The sequence below is a fragment of the Bombus terrestris genome, chromosome 14 (genome assembly GCF_910591885.1).
Source record: "Bombus terrestris chromosome 14, iyBomTerr1.2, whole genome shotgun sequence".
Classification (NCBI taxonomy): Eukaryota; Metazoa; Arthropoda; class Insecta; order Hymenoptera; family Apidae; genus Bombus; species Bombus terrestris.
Genome location: NC_063282.1, coordinates 4,056,838 through 4,081,372, shown reverse-complemented (window position 1 = coordinate 4,081,372; position 24,535 = coordinate 4,056,838). Strand labels below are relative to the sequence as shown.

Below are 24,535 nucleotides of genomic sequence, written 5' to 3'. Positions count from 1 at the left end.
CCGCAAGAGTCGTCGAAGGAGTACGAAAGGATCGCGCAAGAAGTGCCGTGCGTAAGTGCGTGGGTGGTTTTGCGACAGGTCAGGAGCAAGGGGGTGGCCGATGGTGGATCGAAAATAGGGAAGGAGGAGAGACAGAGGGGGTGGAGAAGGGGTTTCGGTGGTGGGGCGCGTGCAGAGGGGCGGTAAGATCGGACGAGACAGACGAAGATGGAGGATAATCGATAGACACGGCTAGACGCCGCCCCAGACAACCTTTTACCTTAGCTTAAGGACACCCCAACTCTTCAACAATTTACCTTGCACGCCTGGGATGCATATTTACCCCGCGAAATCCGGGCCACTGCTACCCCTACTTCTCACCCTCGTCGATCCTCCGGTCCGATTTTTCAAGCGAATCATCGTTCAATGTGAAAACGAACTTTCCTTTTTTTTTATTATTATTATTATTTATTATTTAAAAATTAGGAAGTTTATTGGAACACTTTTGTTTTTGATAATTAGGAATTTCTTCTAAAGAGCGGTAACGAAGAATCTTCATTTTTGGTTGGAGGTTTTTAAGGGTAGATTTATTAGATTATTTTCTATCTCTGGGAAAAATATACTATGTGTAGCCAGTGTGTTATATATATACGTAATACTAAGACTTTTTTGGAAGGCCAAGTTATCAAAATCAATAAAAGATATTTAGTTCTTTTTTCTCTTTTCTTCTTCTTTTTTCTTTTTTTTTTTGATAGGAAAATTCGATCGTTGAGATTATCTATAGCCATAAACGTTTGTACATATTCAGAAATATTTATTAATCATTGATCTGATCAACGCTAAAGAAACATCAATCACACGCATGTACATGCGCCAGTATGTTTCTAGAAGCTAGAAATCTACTTGCCAAAGACACGAGAATCGATGGCTGGAGAAAGAGTTTTGTAATTCCGTGTTCCAGCAGAGGAGGTGTAGAATATCGCGCTTCTGTTTGAGAAATAATCACACCGTGAGGGGCGTTAATTTCGTTATCCTGGTTAATTGACTTGCTCTGCACTGTCTTGAACAGACTCGTTCAACGAGATACGCTTTTAAGAGGATTAAGGCACGCTTCCTTCGAGTCTCTGAATTTAAACTTTCATTGTTCCCTGCGAACGAATCTGCTGAGAATTAAACGCATCGTGTAATAATCGATCTTGGATCGGAATTCTTAAGCGAAATGATTTAATCGGGTTCCGAGAGAGCTCGCCCGTTTCCAGACTTCTCAACCAGATCGATCTTATCGAGGAATTCAAGTTCGTCTTATCAGAAGGGTAATCGACTAAGCCGATTAATATGAATCACAAGGATCGAGATTTCTGGCTTACGGTGTTGCAATAAGGAGACGGTTTATTGAGACACAAGGCTGAGAGATCCCGAGAAGCAATCCACTTTACCGTGTATCCTCGATTCAAAACATGGGATTCCATCGATCGACTTCCGCGCACGTTTCCGAACCCCTTGTTTCTCCTCAGCCGGGACTTAATTTTATAAATTGAAAGCATCGTCCGTGCTAACTCCTGCTCTCTCCAAATGCCTCGAATTTTCCCATAAAGTGCATGAGATCGGAATTTTTCAATTGATCATTCGTCAGTGCGCCATTCGAGTCTTCTCGGCTTCGAGAAATTTCAGCAATTTTCATTTTTATTTTGTTGCATATCTTTGCCAAATTGTTAAAATCTTCTCGAGCGTAACTTGGAGAAATTTTGCGAAAAAGATGGCAAAGACTGTGAAATCTCGAATAAGCTGATCGTACGTACGTTCGATGCTTTAAGTCGCTGGTAGAACAGCACCGAAAGAATTTCAGCGCACGGCCCTTTGTTTTCAGAAAATGAAGGAGTCTTTTATACATTTTTCTGACATCGATACATTTTGATTTTTAAATATCCAAGTTTCGCAATTTCTTTTGATCAAATTTTGATTATTCTTGCTTGCTAATGGCACTTCTGTATATTTCTACGGCTGGAGATTGTAATAAAAACGTCGAAAACACGAGAAACTAGTGCGCCAAGAACGTAATCTCTCGATTAATTTGTCGGAAGCGAGGGGCCATGCGCTCGAATTCTTTTGGAGCCGTTTTACCATCAACGTAAAGCATCGAACGCGCGTACAGCCAACTCGTTGAAGATTTTGCAGTTCTTGTCATCTCCTTGTTAGGACACTTTCATTCTTATTTTTCAAGGTGTTTGTGAATATGAAAAGTTGCAAGTAGAACACGCACCCGCGCATTTACCGTTTTATTATCAAAATCTCCTTATCGTCCCTAACTTGAACACAAATTTCACAGTATTTCTTTTTATTCTTTCCTCAAGTGATTTTTATTTTTACTTTTGTGTAATACAGACACATTGAAAATTTCGATTCCCCGTATGATTGGAGTATTCTGGAACAATGATTGAATTATCGAGGAACGTTGACATGGATCAATCGGGTCTTTGAATTGGACTTTCAGCGATGGCAAATGGCGACAACGAGGGTCGCGTAATTTTCTCGTGCAATCTGAAACGCAGGAGGGCTCGTTGGAAAAATGGCCAAGAACTTAAACACGGAAAACAATGTCGTTAGCTCGTTCAAAGACACTTGCAGCCACCTTTTTATCTCGATGACGTACATTCTAATCTAATAGTCCGTTTGATTGATCGAAAGTAGACTCGCGTGTAATTTAGTGGACTTTGATTACATCTTACAGGCCATAGTCGCTTTTTATCCGTCCGACGATCGCTTTTTATCCCACTATTTTCCTTTTTTCTTTTTTTCTTCTCCTCTTTGGTTCGAGTATGTGGCGCGCATTGCGATTCTAGTCTCATCGTGTTTTGTTTACGTCTCGTCAACATAATCGACTATTCATTGGATTACACTTATTAAATTATTGATATTTAAAGTGGAATATTGCAGGTAGTGGTAGATGCTAATATTAAGTAGGTAAGTATATTTGATCGTGTGGTTAGAAAAAAATAAAAAGCGTATACTGTACAGCGGCTAAAAAGCTATACGCTACGATTTATCGCGTTTATTTATTCAAGTGTGAAACGTTGGAGGCGAACGATGAATCCGTGTTTCACCCGGTTGAAACGAATAATATAATTACACGAATTTAGTAATAAAGAAAATCATTGTGGCGTGATAATGTCGGCGATGTAAATAAAATACGAGTTATTTGCAACTGCAGCTTCGCGATATCTTTTTTTCCTCTCTTTCTTTCGTTTCATTATTTCCGATCCGACACGTATTTGCAATTCAAGATGGCCGGAATGCTCAGCCCCTATGGTTGCCGGCAGAGAGATTCGTACGGCGCGATAAAAAAAAAAAAAAAAAAGAAAAAAAGAAAAAGAAGAGAGAAATAATAAAAGGGGCCCTCTCTCGACAACGACCAATCGTAGCCCCGCTTGATCATATCGTACAGCTTAATTTATTATTTTATGCGTCGCGCACGTGTGTTACGTGCACACGCAACCATCGTGTGCATCTTAAAGCTTCGTCTGAAAAAAAACGGTACACCATATTCGTATTGAAAACTATATATATATATATATATATATATATATTATTTTTTCTTTGTTAGTCTTATCGCTATTGGAATACGTTTTTACTTCTTGTGGAATTTTTGCGAAATATTTTTTTGAACATGTAATTTACGGAAACGTTCATCTTGTTGGATTATTCGCAGGAAATAGATGAGCAATTTTACTGTTTTAAAAACTATAGAAAATATTTTTTCAGCTGTATTGCCTTAAGAGAAGATTTATTTACTCGATTATTCGCAAAAAGTATAGTACTACGTTGTTATTCAGAAGTTGATACTTCTCAGTGTTAGCATCAAGTGGGTCATATTTTTATTTTATATAGAATACGCGTAAATATCTTTCGAAATATTTAATCAACTCAAGGGAACCTCGATGGTAAAAATGTGATACCGAAGCATCGTTTTACTTGTTGCAAAATTTAAGAGATATTCTCTTCCTGGATATTTCTTCGATTTGGAAAAAGATTAATTTTTCTTTGGGGCTATAATTTTTATAAAATTTTCGCAATCAAATAAATCGAAGAACCGATTGGTCTCTGAGAACCACAGATCCGCGAGGGTGAAGATGAACGGGGAAAAGGGGAAAAAATAACGCAGGCGTTTTTCGTGTGGTAAAATGGGGGTAGAACGGGGTGTACGGTAACCAATGAGGTCGAACTGGGCCAGCGAAGAAAAATCTTCGAAGGAGAAAGGGTTGCAAGAAAGGCTGGAAAAGCTCATTCGATGCTTTCACATTTGTTCAATCATCGCGGCAATTCTTATCAACGTATGCAGCTTCGTTTCAAATTTCTTCTTTCTCTTAAATTTATCTCTATTTACACGCGCCTATTATTTCGTGAATTTCACGCATTCCGTTGATCGATCGTAATTTCTTATCGTTCACTTTTCCTTCGTAAGCTCCTAAAACTCGCTGATATTTCAACTTCGAAAGCATTCGTCCTCTAAAAACACTCTTTTATTCTTGAGAATTACAAACTCGTTAGAAATGAATTAATATTAATTTATTAAAGAGGAATGTCGAAGAAATCTGTGGTGGAACAATTTTACAGTGTACGTAATTCCATAATTTTGCTAGGGGTTGGCTAATTAAAAAATAACCGAGTTTCAAAAATTCTATAGCGGAGGAATTGTAAAGCGAGATAATGTCGCTGGAGATGGACTCGTTAAAAAATAGCAAAATGAAAAATCCTACCTAGGAATTTACACTCTGACAATTTCAAATATTCGGTTTGACTTAATAAAAAAGAACAACAGCGTACGACATTTCAAAAATCACGAAATATAATGGATAAATTTTACAGTAGGGTAGTTTCGTTTAAACTCGACTCGCTAAAATTGTTGTAAACGTTTCTACGAATTAACAAAAGTTCGTCGATGTCCGGTGAACATTCAGCGCACACCACCGACGAAACTTATCGTCTAAGTAAGAAACTAAACGTTTCAAGGAAAAAAAAGCACGTAAGACAAACGCAGAATGTCTTGGTCGTACGCAAAAGGGTGGAAGGTGGATACACAAACGCGCGTTGAGTTTGTGTGGAGGTGCAGAGGGGTGGAAAAACCTACCCCAACGAGGTTGGAGGATGCGCTTGCGATGGGTGGGCAAAAGGGAGAAATAAGAAAAGCCGGAGCCACGGAGGAGACGACGTCGTCGTCGACGACGACGGGGTATCTGGGTCGAGACTCGTCGACGCCGACGTGCTGGCGCCAGGCGTCCTTTCCCCCGGCTTTTTTTCGGCAACGAAGCGCTGAGAAAAACGTCGGCAGAGGCAAAAGTACTGCCGCGAGATGCTCGTTGTTTCGCGGTTTTCTACCTTTTTCCATCGCCAACGAATTTCACCCCCGCCTAAGAGGGTTGGAAAGATGATAAGTCAAATTGTTGTTCGATGGAGACCGCGATTCGACGAATGGATTCCACGTTGTTGGCTACCGAGCAAACTCCACCTGATTTCGAATGCTTTCGTTCCTTTTATCGTTCCCGACACTTTGCGGCAAAATATTTCCACGAATAAATTAGCCTTACGCACTTTGAGAAACGCTTCGAGGATTCGTAATGGAAGACTTCGCGTCTTCGTAGTTAACGGGTGAGATAGTTAATACGCAGATGAAATTGATTCTTCGTATTTTTATTGCCCTCGCGCATCTTGCAAAATTTTCCAAAGAATAGGCAAAATCGTGCGATCGCGTGGAAGTTAAGGGACCAGGCAGTTGATATTTGGAAGAAACGAGGATTGCAGGTCAATTGCTCCGAGCAATAATTCTACGTGCTAAGGTGCAATTCATATGTATGAATGATACTTCTCGTGAGTAAATACTTGAGCAGATAAACGATAAGAGAGTCTCTAGTTCATGGTGCTCATAGTTAACTTGAGTACAGACGATATGTAATATACAGGACATACATGTAACGTATATCATGATCACAAATATATAAAAAAGTACCAGTGACACAAATATATAACGAGAGAAGATCAAATTGGAATGTCTGCGCGAATAAACGATTAAAAAATACACTGAAACAAATGAAAGAACTTTGAACAACGATTCACCGCTTTCCACTGATTTTTCCATTAAGAAAAAGACGACATCGGATCGTTACCTAAAAGAAGAGGATAGCTCTCGAGGGAAGTTTGAAAAGAATCTCCGTACCCGGACGACTTTACTTCCCCTTACGCTTGCTGTACTTGAAAAGTCTCGTCGTTCTAAACAGTTGAGCAGCGCGCAGATTTAATTTCTTTAAAGGGGGATGAGGGTGCACGGTGGAGGATGTAGAATCGCGGCCATAAAACCAACGTGGAAGGCTGTTGGCTTGGCCTTTGCACGAAAGTTAGAAGTTAGTTACACGGGGGTGGCCACCCCTCATCTGCATATCCGCGTCCTGCCGCCTCCGTGGAAGCTGGACCACCCCTGCCACCCCGTCGTCTCCCTTTCCAACCCCTCCGAGCTGTAACCAACGTGCCGCCGCCACAAGCTGCTCAACAAGTGGTTCTTCAGTTTAGCGGCCGACTTAGCGCTTCTTTAATTTTCACCTTACACCCCGACATCGTCATACACCCCGCCATCCCTTTCCGTTAACCTTGGATTTTGCGTCTTATCAGCAGACTGCTCGCTCCTCCCGAGAATCTACGTGGCTTCTTGCCAGCGATCAGACCAAGATTATCGTTATACCTCGTGTTCCTCACCTTCTTTGTGGCTGTTGAAATATTTTTCGCTCGTTCCTCGAGGATTTGATGAAGAACCAGAACGTACAAGGATAATTAAGTTGCTTTAGATTTGCTTGGAGCTTGGTGGTGTTGCGCCTGCGTTTGAAAATGTTTGGTTAATTCATTCAGATCTCTCTCACCTGGTTTGTATTATCTTTTCTTTTTGGTTTTTAGCATTCTAAGGAGAAGGAGATTCAAAGCAACTTCCTTTTATATTCTCTCCCACGCTATTTCTTCTTTTATCCGAATTTCACAGTTTGACGAGGTTTAGAGGTTTATTTATGGTGCAATGGATAAACTAGTTGTTGTTACACGATAATGTTACATTTACGCGACGGTCAGATATTATTTTACCGTTTAGAATTTTTATTGTGAACCACTTTATACATATTAACATTGAACAGAACTAGACAACCTCAAACAGGTTTCTCTTCTTATTTCCCAGTTTCTCTGACAAAGAACCATTCTCCGAGTTTCGGTCAGTCGCCGTTCTCATGATCGAGATCCTGTGATATTCTCGAAATGTGTCTGATGCTCGCTTAGCAAGGAAATAAGTGTCAAATTAAATTTACAAATTCCTACCTAACACCGCTAATCTGAACGTTCGCTTGGGAAACGCGCGATCATCTCCACACACAGGAAACAACTTCTCGTGCAACAACGGTAAACCTACTACCCTCGGCCGCGACGAGGAAACAAGTTCTCGTGTTCTCCGGTTCTCGATACGGGTAATCGTAAACCAAGCTCCGAGGAAGCATTCCGAGAAACTCCTCTTCCGTTCCACCCAGAAAAACCAAAACACAAATAATCAGTGGCAGCGGCGAAAGGGGCGAGATAAGAAAAGAAGGGAGAAATAAAGAATAGAAGAGAAAGAAATGAAAAAAAACGGCCGCGTAACCCACAGACGGATGAAAAGGCGCACAGGTCGTGGCTCCCATCATCCTGCTACTTAGGCGAGAGCCGAAAAGACAGAAAGAAAGGGGTGGAATCCGGGAGTGTGAAGGTATTCTGCATGTGAATGGCACAATGGTAATTTGGGGATGCACCGTTAGAGGATATTAGAGGTAGCAGGCGACTACTGTCTCGCCCCGTTTCCCCAGCCCCGATTCCCGTTGCACTTTTATGCAACCACGTGAAACAGCATCTCCGGAACGTCGCCGGAGTCACGTCCTTCCTGGCCACTTCTTTTCCATGTGTGTACGTGTTCTTCGCGTCCACGTGTCTCTTTGTGTACGTATGTATACTCGCGCGTATATGTGAATTCTCGTGTGGTTTCTACCGCGTGTGTATCTCTGTGTGTATTCGAAGCAACCTCAAAAGCTGATACCACTCGAGAGGAACTACGGTATTACCTGTCCATGTGACCCATCTGTTATTTGCGAGACTCGTTCCCCTTGCGGAAGAATGGGCCGTGGGTTAGCGTACGGTACATATATTATAATCTGGCCAGCCTCGTCTGAATGTTTCGTACCGATTGACAATAATATAACAAGTGGAGGATTTCGCGGTGGATACGATGGCCATTGATCGCCGAGGGTTGTTAAGCGAAACAGAGGATTCTTGTTCGTGGGGAGAAAGTGGATAAGGAGGGTGGCTCGTGATGCCGAAGTTGGCGAAGAATCTTGATGCTCGCGTAGCTTGGGACTTTGGCCTCATTATCATTTGATCGGTGCATAGGAGCGATTGATTTAATTGTTGAAAAATGAAACGATCGATATTAATCAAGTTAATCAGGCTTCTTACTGTGTGGTTAAATTAGCGTGGATTCTGCATTGTAGTACATTGATGGTCTACAGGTCGTAAATTATACGTTTGTTATTTCAATTAAACGGTATATGATATATATATAGGATATATTCTGTGTCAAAGAAATTAGTGAAAGATGTTCTTCTGTCGAAATTGGTAAAATAGAAGGTATAAGGAAACGTCAAATTGGATGTTGAAAAGATCGTCACGGGGATGTTCGACCCTCTCAACTGCAAGGTAGCAGGAGAATTTTCAATTCGTTGGAAAAGAGCCGCAGAACGGAAACGCATCCGTTCCGAGTTCGTCTCGCAACGATGCTATTTATCACTTAAATCGCGCTCCAAGAGAAACGATGATTTCCGTCTCGCTAGGCGTATTACTTTTACATTCGGGACGAGCACGGGGTCCCAGGCTCCATTATCGGAGGCCATCGCTTAAACTGCGTCTCGTTACCGCCTCCGATAAACCATCCCCGGGCAAACAAACAAACAAACAAACAATCGTCTCGAACCGCGAGCAAAGAACCCGCCGGGTTCGATCACCGTCGCGAAAACTAGAACGAACTGTTCTGGAACGAGTTGTTCCCTCTGCTCGCCAGAGGATAAACTCTTCTTCCGTATATTTCGGAACACCTCGTTTCTTACCTCCTTCGAACACCACTAATACTTGATCAATTTGAAGTTAATAAGTCAGCTAGACGAGTATATAAAACCATTGGCTGAAAACGACGTTAGAATTCAGTTTCCAGGAAATCGAATGCGACAGAATGATTTAAGTATATAATAGAAGAAGCGAACGACTCCGGCAGGATATTCGGAAACGGTTACGCTGAATAGAGGAATGTCCTTTTTCGAATTTCTGTCGGGAAGCGAGTCGTAAAGCGTAATTGAAAGGAGACGGGAATTAAAGGAGCGACGGATCAAAGGGATGAGAGCGGCGGCAATCGAATTCCATCGTGACACAGATACTTTATTAGAGCGAAACAAAAGAATCGGACTGAAGCGCGCGCGTCGTCTGCCTGCATCGCTTCGGAGGGTTAATTTATGTACGGAATGTAGCGGTCTTTCGAACTGGTGGCCATGTTGGTTTCGACGTGCCCGTCAAGGTATTCCCCCCGTCGCATCACGCGAGAGCCCCTTTCTCGATCTTCCACCCCCAAGCCCCACTTTTCTTGCCTCCGCGCCGCGCCGCGAAGGAACACACGTGAGAAGCTATCGCACACACGAACGCGAGATACGATGTGTGTTGCTGCGAGCCGGTCGCCAGGGCGCATGCTGCACTGCGCACAACCCCTACTCAGCATCCCCCATCCCACCTACTACAGCCAGAACTACCCTCCAGTTTCTGCACCCCGCTGCAACCCCTTTGGCTGTTCGTGCAGCCCGCCATGCAACCCCCCTAGGAGGCGACTCTTATTATTTCCATTTTTCCAATTCGGTCTGGGGGGCGGGAAACGTGCAACACCCTCCCCTCTGTTCTCTCTACACCCCGCCAGCCCAGTTTTCTACCACCCACGAGGGTTTCTCGCTTGCTCTGGCCGTTTCTCTTTTCCACCCTCACGTCTTCGCTCTCTCTCTCTGTCTCTTTCTCTCTCTCTCTCCCCAGGTGGCCAGCCAAAGGAAAAATATCTATATTTATCTGTTTCTTCGCGGGATATATGCCTGCCCCTCCGCCCCTCGCGGCCCCTCGCCTTGCCTCGCGCTATTCGGTCGGTTTCTTTTTCTTTCTTTTCCACTCCACCTCCACCTTGGAGTTTCTCGGTCTCTCCCACCCCTTTCTCGGTCTCTCGTTACCTTTCCGTCTCTCCGCCGTATTCGTGCTCCCTCTCGCTCCCGCGCTTTCTTTCTTTCTTTCGGCCTTCTCCTTACCTCCACCCAACCACCCTCCTTCCTACGGCGCGCGTTGTGGCGGGAGAGACAGATACCGTCGGTGTGAGCGAGCCCGATAGACAACGGAAAGGAGAACGGAGGCGAGTGGTTGGAAAGAGAGAGGAGAAAAAGGAAGCAAAAGACGGAGGGTACCACGACGACGACGACGACGTCGACGACGACGCCGGCGGCCGCGGCGAAGCGTGCGCGCCTTTCCTTGGCCGGCGGCGCGACAAGGAAACCCGAAGGAATAGAAAAGGATGGGGCGAGCGGTAGAAAGCGGAGCAACAGAGAAAAAGCGGCGGAGAGAGAAGGAACGGCGAGCTTCCGCTTCCTTATGCTCCGCCGCGGACTGCATCAACCAGTCGCACGGTCGCGCTCACATAAGAAACTGGGATTCGAGAGGCAACCCCCTACTCGCGAGCCGCGGCGCGGTTTCCGTGAGCGGAAGAGATTCGGTACCCGGGGAATGTCCGTGCTCGCGTGACGCAATCGCGACTACACCAACCGCGAAAATTTCGTTTCGACGTGACATCGTCGTCAGCCGCCTTGGGACTTCGGGAAGGCCAGTTAATTGACTCGACGACGCTCGATTCGCGACTAAGCAGCCGCGTACCCCCACCATCGCCTGATCACCGGCCACGAGTGCGTCCGATCGAGTACGAAAACGCTCGAGCCGGCCATCCGGCCCGTCGGATCGGGTCCCGTCGCCTTCGTCCGGCCGTTCCCGTCGGTTTTGGGCCCGCGCTCGACGAATCGCGTGTCTCGAACCCCCCACTGCTCCGCTGGACATGAAGAAGGGAGGCCATCGGGCCTCCTGGACGACTCTTGCAGCCGTCAACGAACCAGAAAACATGCCCCGCGCTGAGAAACCAACGATCTCCATGGATGCCTAAGGATGTTCCTCGACGCAACCAGAAGCGGAGGATGTTCCTCTATCCGTTTCCTCTTCCTCTTCTCTCTCTACTTCTTCTCCTTCTCACCGCGCTACCTCTTCTTCTACCTGGTGACGGACGAGCCCGACCAGGCGGAGGAGGATCTCCATGGGAAGAAGCGTCGAGGGTGAAATCGTCTTAATGACGGGGTGCGGGATGCTCGATGACGCTGTTGCACACCGACGTGGAGGGAAACAGAGGGAAGAAAGGCAGAGGAAAGGAGAAGAACGAGAGAAGAAGAGCGTGTGAGAATACGAGAGGGCCAGAGGGGCAGAAACGATCAACCAAAGTTCCTATTTTTCACGTGTTTTATGCGAATATCGCTTAACAAAGTAGGACATAAGAAGAGAAGAAGAAGAAGAAGAAAAAGAAGAAGGGAGATTAACGCGTTTCTCTCTCGGATTGTCCGTATCCGGGATTCGCCTGATTAAAGTGGGCAGAAGCGCGGAGGGTGAAACGTGGGACACGCGCGAACACGCACGCCGGAAACCTCGTGTCCGCGGCACCAGGGACACCCTCCCGCGCTAATTAGCCAGCCAATTAGAAAGACCGCGGCCATGCGTAATGAGCTGCGCGCGCAAAAGTTCCTAAACGCCACGATACAATGTTTTTTCATGCGGATGCCTCGTCTCGCCGGCCTGCTAGCGTTACAGGCGACCACTGATAATATTGATAAGACGTAATATACGCTAAGCCGTAGAGAATAAAGTAGTAAAACAAAGGAAAAAGAACAAAAAAACAATTTAGCGAAAGTTAACGCGACAAGCAAGAAGAGCTGCGGGATATCGGGACCGAGTTTACGTCTTCGTGGTGAAAAATCGAAGAAGTCGCTGGTTTATAAACGACGATGCTGTTTACCAAGAGTATGAATCGAGCGGAATGTGAATTTTCAAAAAGGACGATCGTCCTGGGAGAAGGGAAATCGTGTCTCGCAGCGTCCAGATTCGTCAGGCAATAAGAAAACACGTACGAATTTAAAGAAAAAAAAAAGAAAAAAAAAGAGAAAAACAGGATATCTGGGTGGCTGTGCCGAAACGGACAGAGTGTAATTTAATCCGCGAAGTTCCAGCGAATCGATCGAGTCCCGATCGCCCATCGAAGCAGCCGTTTTCTCCAAATTTCTTCCCTTCCTTCTCCTCTTTTCTTTTTTTTTTTAAACCAAAGGAATCGTCGTTTTGAACGTAACCGAGCTGCCACGTGGCCGCTCCCCTTGAAGCAATCCTCGAACCGCGACGGTGGTGTCCTGTCGACGGTGTTTTTAACCTCTCTGAGCGAAACGATTCTCGCGCTACGATTAATAAATATATACCTAGAAAATTAAGCGAAGAAGAGCAAATCTATATATATATATATATATATACATCTATATTATATATACACACTTGGAAAAGCGTATTTAATTATATATTCCTATACACATGCAAGGAGCACATGTACAGGTATTTTAATAAGCTCGCGTATAACTAGCCTCGGTATAAGTGTTCCGATAAAAAAGTACTAGCGAGGGAAGCACAAAAGGTAAAGCTCGACGCTTAGAAGGAAAAAGAAAAAAAAAATTTCGCCGGATTTGTTCCCTCGCCTTCCGGTTTCCGGCCAAAGAACAACGCAAATTTTTGCAACAACAAGATTGGTATTTTTTATGAAACGCGACACAGCAACTGCGGTGGAACGATATAGTAGAGGACGAGGTTAAAGGAGTATAATAAAATGTCGACGATGAGTGTCGTGTCGAATTCGTCGGTCGAGGTCGACTCGGATTCCTCGAACGACGTATCCAGCAAAGACGATGGACCCGCCGAGCAAAAGTTCATCCTGCGTAACGAGCTGTACAACAGCCTGCTGGCAAGCGCCCTCGGCAAGACGGTGCTCAACAGGCACCTGAACTTCAAGGAGCAGGGGATTAATTTTAATCTGGCCAATTTAAAGGATAACCTGAACGCGCTTGGCGCCCTTAAGGAGCTGAAGGATCTCAAGGGTTTGACCGTGAGCAGCGTGCCGGCTTTCCCAAGAAACCTTGCTCTGCATAGGGAGGACCACGACGAGGTCAGACTATGTTCCCCACCATTCATTCCCTGTATCTTTTTTCTAATTGCTTGTCGTTCGTTCCTGGTCATCGATGGATTTTTCCTTCGTTTCTCGTCGTCGATGGATTTTTTTTTCGTTGAATCGTAATCGACTGATAAATGAGGAATGACATATTGCCATGGAAAGTGAAGAAAGTAGTGCTGTTGGAATTCTGGCTTGCATAATAAGGAATGCTGATCGCATTGATTTGTAGTGTAATAGGGCCGCAATCTTAGAGCCAGGTGTATAATTCTTTTTATCGATAACGCATCTAAAGATCTGTACTTTCGGTTCTGTAATCGAATACTCGGTGGAAATTCGGATTGGCGGGAGATAGAGAACTATAAGATTGAAGGGTACTGAGAAAAATGCTTGCTATAAAAAATATTATTCGTCGTTTTCCATTCTTGACACGAAAGATGTGTAAATAATTTTCAGGTACCTGCATTTTTACTTCCAAATAATTTCACGTACGATGTACATATACGTACTTAGTATCAGAAACTGTGCGTCAAACATTCTGAAAGGTTTAACAAAGATGCGTAGAATTGTATAATTCAATAGGCGAGTAAAATTTTTTCAGAGGATTGAAAACTTTAAGCATCAAATGTTTTCAGTGTTCTTCTTATTGTAAATTATAATTATCGGAAATACCATCGTGACACTCTGTTCGGTTCGTAACACACGATAGCACTCCGTAGAAAGTAGAAAAGTTTCGCAGTAAACAGCCGCCTCTCTCTCCAGCCATTCCGAACTTACGGCATCAAGATCAATAATCCCCGAAAGATTCCACGTCTTCACTGACCTACCCTTTTTCTCGCGATTCGAGCAACCCCTAAGAGTGGAAGAAAACAAATTCACAAATTCTTCCGCGAGGAAGGATAAGACCCAAGTACAAAGTACCCATCGAGCAAACAAATCAATTGCCAGCGAAGAAACTAAGAAATTTTCAAACGAACTTTGCCTTTAAAAAACAAAGAAAAAATAAATAAAAAGAAAGCGAGGAAAAATACGTCGACGCAACCTCGAAGAAATTATCCAGCGTGCTCCACTTTTGAGAAACAGACGAATTTGGGGGTGTAGTTTACGAGGAATCGGCAGACGCTTGACGCATAAGTCTTTGGTCGGAAAGTTAGCGAATACTTAGGTTTGGATACCAGTTTCCGTGTAATGGACGCGGAAAACAAAGCGGTTGTAGATGCAACTCGAAGAGATTTCGCTGTTCGAGAAAATCCTGTTTGCTTGACAATTACTTTTTGTTCCTCCATCGAATCGAGACTTCGACTTCTCAACTAAGTACTTTGTCACTTTCTGTTCACATTCTCTTTTTACCTTCTCTCCTTGGTTTCGCCATTCTTTCTTCTTTGTGTTTCCTAAAAGCCTCGATTAAATCGCTATTTTGAATTTCGTGATATTCTTATTAGTAAAACAGTATTGGTAATTTTATTGACATAAGTACGGCTGCAAAACTACTCTGCCTTAGACTTGGAATGACTTAGAGTACATTGCTAGTTGATTTAATTAATTCGTAGTTAATTAGAAAATGGCGATATATTTTTACGTACATTTTTCTTCTCGGAGTTAATTTTTATTTATTCGTCCATGACCAAATATCGAAATCCACGTTCAGAATGTTAACTTTACCATCTGTCTTGGCTCTGTTAAATCCTTCTCGTCCACGAAATAAAGATTCCGTTATTGCCCCTCCTCTGCGTTGTTTTAACTCGCGTAATCATAGGATTATATCACCGCAGACGTCTGCAATTATATTCCTTGCGCATAAACAAGCTAAATACGGGGGAAATCGGCGGTGAGACAGCGGCTTTCTTAGCGGGTGGAAATTTTTCCGCGGCTTAATTCATTAGCTTGTACGACCACAGCCCTCCGTGTCGGCTTCCTGTTGCTTCCTTTTGCTCCTGGCCGAGTTATCGCCGTGTGGCAACTTTTCTTGGCACGTTCGCGGTTTTGGCTCGGCTTGCTTGATTCCGCGACAACTCTTGACCCAAATCCATGACGCACTTTTCCCCCAGTTTGTTTTTTCCATCTCTTCCGTTCTTTTTTTTTTTTTTCTTTTTTTTACTCGCCCGAACGACGCCGAAACGTCTCAGTGAAAAATTCACCCCAATTATGCTCTTGTTCCACGAACGGTTTTTCGATCTTTTCGTTGTTTTTATGGTCGATAAAAATTACATCTCTGCACAGAAACTGCTAAAAATAATGCCAAGCGAATGCTGCAGCGAATCCCTGGCCGCAAATTTTTCCAGCAATCTTACGTCGTATGCGGGAATAACGTGAGATTTTGACGTAAAGCTGTTAATTGGATAATTACACTGCGAATATTTATGCGAATCTAAATCTTTACGACGTTCACGACCGAGCAAATGGAATTTACTTGAATAGAATTTTGCAAAAATATACGAAAGTAGAATGTAACGTGTGGTGAATTAAACAGTTAGGTGAATTATCGTATCGCATTTGCGTAATTGCGATCCCCTTTCGGTAGAATCGAACAGTCGATGTTTCGTCGAATATGGGGAAGGAAGAGGAGAGAAGTACAGGGACACAGAGGAGCACAAGTCGGTTGGAGAACGTGTAATTAACTGCGAGGCAATAATGAAACGCATCATCCCCCTTGGTCGGAGAAATAACAACCCTTCTGGGGCCCCGTAGCGATGATCCTTTGAGAAACTAGCAATCCGCTCTGCGATTTCTAACGAGCTTTCTCACGATCCGTGTTAGACGATCAATTAACAAATCTGCCCTCGTTAATTACTAGCTCGGTCGTTCGACCGAGCGCCGAGGGTTGAATAAAGAATTTCGTTGAAAGGAAGTTCATTGATACGAGAATTCATTGAGATATTAATAAAAGACAGTCATTCTACTTTATCCTGCCTATGGTTTAATACCTTTTAACAATTTCGATGCTACGAAAACGCATACACGTAATTTTTAAACAAATTGATAGAATAATTCGATTGCATTTTAAACGTTGATATTTATCGAACTCTAACGCTTAGTTTCAACAACGTTAAGGTTAATACATTGGACGTAGCAGTATATCGCGAATACTATTTTCGCTTGTTTCCATTTCTGCAAGGATGAACGCCGCAGTTGCTGCGTTCGACGACGTATCGATTCGCCATCATCTGACATTTCTCCGTCCGCCTCATAGCCATGAATTTCTCATTGCGAACAGTCGATGGCTACGATCGTTGCGCAATTATGCACAGCCGAATTCCCGTGCACGATTTATTCTCCAACATCTACTCCTTCGATTCAACCGACTCTCACCGCAATGAATGGATTTCTTCGTTCCTCGCAGCGTCGATTATCCGCTGTCATCCGCCCTTCTGCGAATTATTTTTGGTTCATGATTTACAGATTTATTTAATATCCCGCGGGGAAACATCGAGGAAGAAACATCTGACGATTTAATTCCTCCGAAAATAACAATTGAAATATCGTAGATTCTATTTCATAATTTATTCACCGTCATTTTACAAAATTAACTTTACTCTACGTATTTTACTTCTTCCTCCTTTCTCCTTTTATCGTACAATTGCTATACGATCTGATGGTTCTTTGATCCGATCACGATCTCATAGAATAGCGATATTGTCGCCAATAAATATTTTTTAAGGTGGAAATTTCGTGTTTTCAAGTCGCATTACGTCATGAAGACCTTAACCTTTCAGATTAATTAAGTGCTGTACTCGCATACTCAAATTAATTCGTATAGTCGTTGTTGAACATAAACGTGTCAGGAAAGTAGGAAAGTTTGATCGTTTTAATTGATAAAAAAGCTGAATCCGTTACATTTTAACGCTCATAGCGTTGAAACGCTCTTTGTCCTCGATATCAGCAAGATCTTAATCTTTGATCGCAAATAAAATGTATATACGTACATCGTAAGAAGAAGTTTGTCGGGGTAGCAGGATCTCGGTTTAGCCCGTTCAGGTGTCCGGGCGTCACGCTCGCTGATTTATCGATCAATTTATTAATGGGTCAGCTCTTCTCGTGCGTTCGATCATGAATATCCGATGAAGCGGCTCGGACAGACGAGCGAGCCTCATAATTACTGTGATTAATGCTCGGGATCGGGATTAATTGCCTGGCCGGGCTCATTCTCGAAAATTGTTAGTTCGCGGAAAAATCGGCTAACCGGTCTGCGCATCTTTTTTTATCTCTTCCTTTACCAATCTTCCTTTCTTCCGCTAATTCTTTTCCTCTTAACGAGAGTCACGGCTGCGACCGTCACGATCGATACCACGGTCGAGTGATTTTTGTGCAAATTCATATTTTTCGGAATACGATTAAAATAGAAAATTGTTTCATCCAACTGCAATCACAGGTGTCATAGAAATCGCTATACTTTGGACATCTTGTACATTTCTTCGTATCACGTGCATCGCGTGCAATTTTCCACCTGCCATAAATCGATGAGAATCCGCAGTCTGTTGTTCGTTATCAGCGCTTTCTTCGATTGTTGACCGCAAAATATCAACGAAACGTTGGAAACTGTGGCGGCTTACTCCGAGCCTTGCAACACTTTTCAAGGCCATTCGCAACCACGTTCGACAATGTCAACCGTTTGCGGTCAGCAAGTTATTCCAGTGACATTACCAACTAGCCGAGGCGATAAACGTTTAAAGATAAATTATAAGCGTCGCTACTGTGACGATTTCCGACCACAGAGCGCTAATTATATATCTTTTTTTACTATCTAAAAATCTAAACCAGTCACGCAACAAGTAGAAGGAAATCTCGCCCCGGCTTGCAGGAAGAGGAACGTTTAATCCGCTGGATCGATCGATCTCCAATTAACCTGGTTGCTTTTCTACCTTGCAGAAAGCCTCTTTCGCGTGGTCTGAGGGCGGCGAGGAAGGTGGCGGGGGCGGAGGAGGCGGCGGAGGTGGAGGCGGAGGCGGTGGTGGAGGTACAACCGGCACCGGTACCGGAAGCACGGGCCCAACCGCCGCCGGAGGCGGTGGATTGGCCCATTGGGTCAGCGTGATGGCGGAACACATCCACAATCCACACTCAGCTACTGGGGTGGGCGGTGTCCATCATCAGCAACAGTCACCCCCTCAGCCACCCTATCCATGGAACAACGGCCTCTCCGGTGATGTGAGTAGCTACCTTTTAATTCGACGAAATTTTCCATCGACGAATTACGATCTTTTTGTCCCGGTGGCGGCCAAAAGAAAGATTTTAATAGTAGAAGAAAAATAAGAAGGCGTTGTAATTTTACAAAATGTATATTATCATTCGTATGATCTGAAGAAAGCAACGAGCATGTAGCATACATAAAGAATATGTGGTATATAATCGTACGTGATACGGTAGGCGAATGTTTAGTACGAGAAAACTGCTGGACAGAGATTTTACTTCGCATCGGGACGCAAGTATCAATTAAGTTAATTTTCTTTTGTCCGCCACTGTTCTGTATGCGAGTTTACACTTGAATAAATTTTTGCGTCGTTATTTTCACGTCACGCGAGACGATGTCCGAGAACCGTGTAATGTTAGTACGTACAGAGATCTCCGGGAAGATCGAAGAACTACATGGTTGACAGTGTTAATTAGTAGAAATTAAACAGTGCGGTATCGTGGACAAGCCGAGAATGATAATTGGCAGAAACGTGATAGGGATGTACGTGTAGCTGCTTAGGAGGTAGGCTTTCGGAGGTGAAGATTACTCTGCTGTTAATTAGCAGCGAATTAATAAGGAATTAGGGAGTTTAGAAACTTTCTTTGGAGATTTATTGAACATATTGTTCCAATACATATACTTTACAAAACTCTTTTCGTAATATTTTCCATCATAATCGTCGATGATGTTCCGATGTTGAAAATAATAATTGTTAGAAATACAACGATAGTGAAATACTTATAGCGAATGTTCTGCAGCGAAAGTTGCTCTCCCATTGATCGTGTTTCTTAGAAACCATACGGATAAATTGCTTAAATATAATTGCTTAATTAATTAAATATAAGGTGTAATTTTATAAAATTATAAAATTTATCTTAGAATATGGTAACCATTTATAGTATACGTTGTGTACAAATAAATCCATGGAGATAATTGTTCGCGCGTTCTTTAAAATATTAAACACCAATTATGAACGACGTATCAGTTGGAAAAATGTTTCACGCAGTATTTTAGGAAATTTGAAAGGTCTGTCGCGATCTCTGGTCGGAAAGATTGTATAAACTCCGCGATTCCCACGATTCCGTCGACCACGCTCGACTTTGCACGCTAATTCCGCGTAATCTGCGCTTTAAATCTCAGAAATTTCCTGCTGATCTCTCTCTGTCGTTGAATTAACAGTCGTCGAAGTCAGACGCGTCTCGCGGAGCTGCAGCAAACTTTCCCGCCTCTGATTTAACGGTAGCTGAAACTGCCGAGCGTTAACTTGCTCGCCACGATGAAATAATTCGAGGATTAATTTTATACCCGACATATTACGAAGTATTACGAGGCAAGGACCAGTTAATTGGCGACAAAGAGGCCGGCGGTCTCGTAGCCGGATTCCCGCCGCGAAACTTTTACGACGAGTTCCATTTCTTCCGCTCGATACTTTCATACTCGATAAGCGTTGTAAAATCGCTCGCAACCGGATGTCTTCATCCGAGGCAGAATTTGCTGCATCTGGATAGATTAAAGCGATGTTTATCTCTATCTGTTCCACGAAAAGGTGTAAACTGGTTCCCCTGGAAACCCAATTCCCAATAAAGTTGGCAAGGTTAGACTGAAAAATTTCAGAAGCCGCTTGTAAAAAGACCTGCACGCTCTTCCTCGAAAAAAGAATAATTTCGTGGGGATCGGTCTGATCGCGATAAAATTATACTGAAAATTTTCAGAAGCCGACACATGCTAGAAGAGTGGACAACATTTTTTGAGAGATGTAATTCTCTGCGAATCGTTCCGAATGCCACGAAGTTGTTCGTTGAATGAATTGACGTTGTTAACAATCAGAAATCTCGAAGCGAGTACATAGCAGAAAACCACGCGATATATTTCGAGAGAGATAGTTTGGGTATCGTCCTAACTATGACAAAGTTAAACTACAAAAATTGGAGAAGCTTATAGTAGGAAGCTAGACAGCTTTTCTTAAAAATATTTTTCGCAATAGTTTTGACAAAGTTGCGTAGACTCTGTAGAAAATTCGAGAAACCAGTACCAGGAAGCTAAACAATATTTTTATGGGAAGTTTCGTACGCGTTCGTTCGTCTTCGCCGTTTCTGCGATCGTAACGTGAAAGACTGGTTCGAGATGAAAAGATTCTGAAGCCTCGTCGAAACGCGCGTAAAAAATATCCCATAGGAAAGCAGACGATCTTCTAACGGACGAAACAGGAAGAGACAAAAAGAAAGCGAACGGAGGAACCAGAAACGTGGATCGAAATGGCTCGGAAGACGAGACACCGTTAGACTCGCGTCGCGGACGAGGAAATGTGCGAAAAAAAAGGATCTCAACCCCTTTTTTTCGCGAGCAACGGGTTACCCCTGGTTTAGTTTTGTTTCCCGCACCTCTCCCTGTGTCTCCGGATGAGAATCCTGCATAATTTCGACGAGGATTCTGCCGGATTGGAAGCAGGAAGAAAAGGACGAGGAAGAGAAGACAAAGAGGTCAATGGGTGCTGGGTGAAGAAGAACAAAAAAAAAAAAGAATGACGCGTGGAGGGTAGCGTGGAAAGGGTTGAAGATCGCTTTGCATACTCCTCGCTCCGCCCCGAGGTGGTTGAAAAAAACAAACAGACGGAAGCGCGAAAAAAAATGTTCACGGGACAACAGGGGTGAGAGGGTTCGTTTGAATGCACGCGGATTCGAAGAGTTCTCGCCGCGCTGTTAAGGGTGAATTTCTCCTTTTGACCACGCAACGGTACCCGAGGGTCTCTTTTTAGAGATTCTTGTTTCTCGATCTTCCAAAGGATCTCCGCTTTTTTCCCGGTAATCTCGTGATTTTTTCATTCGTTCCTCTTTTTAGGTATTAAGTATGTTGTTCAGGATTTGAGAAAGAAATTCGGAAACTCTGAGTTTTGATAGCGGATGACGAGGGTAGTTCACCGCGAGCGCCCTCGATTATTACGTTTCATATCAGCTGTGACGTAAAATATGGATCGCTTTTCGAAACTCAACGAAGAAATTCCTGACTCCGATTCGCGTAACGTTCTTTTTCTTTTTTACAAAATTTCTTTGAGATAGTAGAATATTTGGAAGAAGCAGCTTATCGCTCTAATATCAACTAGTTTCTGAATAATCGGTTATGTAGAATGAGCAGTTCGATATTTCTCAATTCGAAATTCCCGGGTCTCTCGATTTAAAAATCTTACCTCATAGTCGGCTCAGAAAATTTCCTCCAAAGTAACAGAAAATTTAGATACGTCAAGCTATCGAACATTCTCTTGCCTAACACTAAGGTTCCTCGAAGAGCCCGGAAGAAACGATCTATCGCGAAGGCAGTAGCTGAATAATCCCGAATCATCGTTACCTCTCACAATCCACCGGATTCTTAATACCAAAAAAAAAGAAAAAAAAAACGAAACCTAGCCTCACCCTAAATTCACCCCTCGCATAAGGACAATCGTCTCAATCAGACGCAACCGATTCTTCGTTGAAGAAACAAAGAAGCCAGCAAAAGAAACGTTACTGCACACTAACGTGACACGAGATGCTAAGAATCCAAATCGCCGAATCGAAATGACCGGTCAGGGTGCTCGAAAGGGTTGGTTCGGGTCGTGAGGAGCCACGGCATGCGGAAGATGCTTGCGTGAACTGTATAGCAAGGATCAGCCGGTTTTTTGTCTAGGCCCGCAGGACCCACGCCATGGGTTTGTCGGAGAGGTCTGTAGGAAAAAACAAGGAGCCACGACAATAAGGGGACGATTTAAATAATCCGCGGCATGCAAATGCCTCGAAGATTCTCACGGGACGGGAGCTTTCGTCCAGGGAGAGCGGGGAGGTGATCGAGACGAGAGAGAAAAGGAAGAAGGACACGAAGACAATCGGCCAATCTGCATACGAACTCATACGGGTAGCGCGTTTCAACCCTTTCGAGTGTGTCGAGGATGATCGACACCGTCGCGGAATCTAATCGAGGGATCCTTCTTTTGAACGTCCTCTGTCGCTTCTGTGACTTTCTTCTCTCTCCTTCTTCTTTTTTTTTTTTTTTTTTTTTGGCGTTAGTTTTGTAACCGACGTGGAATGCTTTTTCGAAGTTGAAAAGTTACAGACAGGAATATACAGCTGAACTGTGATCTATCTGATTCATCCGGGCTCCACTTATTGCAACGAAATGTTTGTCAATGGCCGATTAGCTGGACTTCTGCTGATCGAATTCACTCGTACGAGTTGCTGTTACGTGGACGCAAAAATAATAGATAATGGGGAAAGTTGGCGAGCTTTTATTAGGCGAACTCCAATTATACAGAGTGTCCCGTAGCAGGGAATTGCATCGGTGGTAGATTCTGCGCGTAAAAGCGGCAAAAGGAGTTCTCATAAACGTACGCCCTATTCGACCTTGTTTTCCAGTCAGAGAGAGGTTTTTCTTTTTCTTTAACAAACTGTATCTGCATACCTTGGCGTTCCTATATCTCACCATTGCGACGTTTATTGCTTTAATGACTTCTACGTGAGACGGTAAGAAAATGTTTGCTGAATTAGAATACAAGTTGTGGAGTTCTGCTAGCGAATAGATCGACGAAATTAGTTCAACTATTTCCATCTTTGGTGGAATTATTCCAACGTAGAACTCACTGCAATTTTGAAAACAAGATCAAACAGCGTATATGTCTATGTGAACCTTTTTTTTTATTGTTTTCGTGTTGTGGAAAAGCCTGTAGAAACTGTTTGTCCTACGACAAGATCAGATAAATGGAGTTTCACTATAGCTGAGAGCTACAGATGGAAATATACGATGTGTTCTTTCTGTTTAAAAAGGATGTTTTTAAGTTTCGAATAGAATGACAGATTTCTTTGGCTGGAAATAGAACTTCTAAGTTGTGCGACGACTCTTCTTCGTCGTATGCATCTTAACGATGCATTAATTATCCTTATAGGAAGATCATGCGCAGAGACAATTTTAAAATTCGATAACCAATTCCATATTACCGGAACTGTTCTCTTATTTGATTGTAACATTAAACATGTATTTTTGCATTTTATCGAATTCTAGACACCAGCATTTACTTAATTGTTCATAGAATTTCATAAATCTTTCGTTTATTTTTAGGGAACTTATATTCCTGAACTTTACGAGTGGAATTCGAAATTAAGAAATTAAGAAGAACCAGCTTGTCAAGTTCCTGTCGCGTGCTCCTTATATAACCTTTATTCTAAAAAAAAATTCAACGCGTAGTTTCTCTACGAAAGATCGCTGGAAGTGTCACGCGAAATGTCACTTCTTTTCGACGGAAGAATATCTTTAAATTTTGGGCTATGGAACATCCCGTCGATCTGCAGCGAAATCTTCAAAATCTCTCCTTCAATTTTCCTGTAATCTCTTTTCTCCAACCGATAATACTCGTATATCAATCAGCTGTCCTTTTAAAAATTTACAATATCCACTCTAAAAAAGTTTCGAGAGACCTACTTCTTCTTCAACAAGCTATTCAAATAGTTGCGCGTTAAGAATAGAAGCGAGAACAGTCGTCTCAAAAAATGGTGTTCGATCTCGCGTTAGACCGAAGTTTCTTTCAATTTATAATCGTTCGCACTCTCGCGTATTTCTTTCGTCGTCGCTCCTGTCATCCATGTTACCTGTGACGAAACCGTTCGGAATAGTCAGGCGTCGTTCTCTAAAAATTCTCTTCTCGAGCCAATGTAACGTACGTTAAAGCAGTCTTACACGTTACAAATTATCCTTAAAAAAAAAAAAAAAAAAAGAAATACACATGCACCTTCCACCATAAAAAGCCATCCCTTAACAAAAAATGTAATATCCACCTTGCAACAGTGTTGCAACCCCAAGCGAACAAGAAGGGGAAAAAACCTAAAAAGCAAAAAAGCAGGGCAAGGACTATGTAGGTCGACTCTGTAGTTTCTGAAAGTAGTCCAAGGCCACGCTGCGAGCCTCGTGCGGCATGGAACAAGGGGGTTGAAAAGGAAGAGCCGGTGCTGGTGCCCCTGTAAACAAGTTTTCGGATGTTGTAATCTGTCGCCGGTTTCGCCCAGCGGGTG

The 24,535-nt window shown here is 43.3% G+C and overlaps 1 protein-coding gene across 3 annotated transcripts in view; it reads left to right on the top strand.

The window, feature by feature from the left end:
• The window catches only part of LOC100643342 (zinc finger protein rotund), a 250,018-nt gene that overhangs the window by 62,019 nt on the left and 163,464 nt on the right, over positions 1–24,535 (top strand). For 2 of the 3 annotated variants that reach the window (XM_048412107.1, XM_048412106.1), the window contains exons 1-2: positions 10,722–13,333; positions 18,203–18,481. In XM_048412107.1, the coding sequence (XP_048268064.1) occupies positions 12,998–13,333; positions 18,203–18,481 (615 nt within the window). In that variant the 5' untranslated portion in view covers positions 10,722–12,997. Of the gene's footprint in view, positions 1–10,721; positions 13,334–18,202; positions 18,482–24,535 lie in introns of those variants that run through there. The other variant, XM_003400619.4, reaches the window with a different exon arrangement.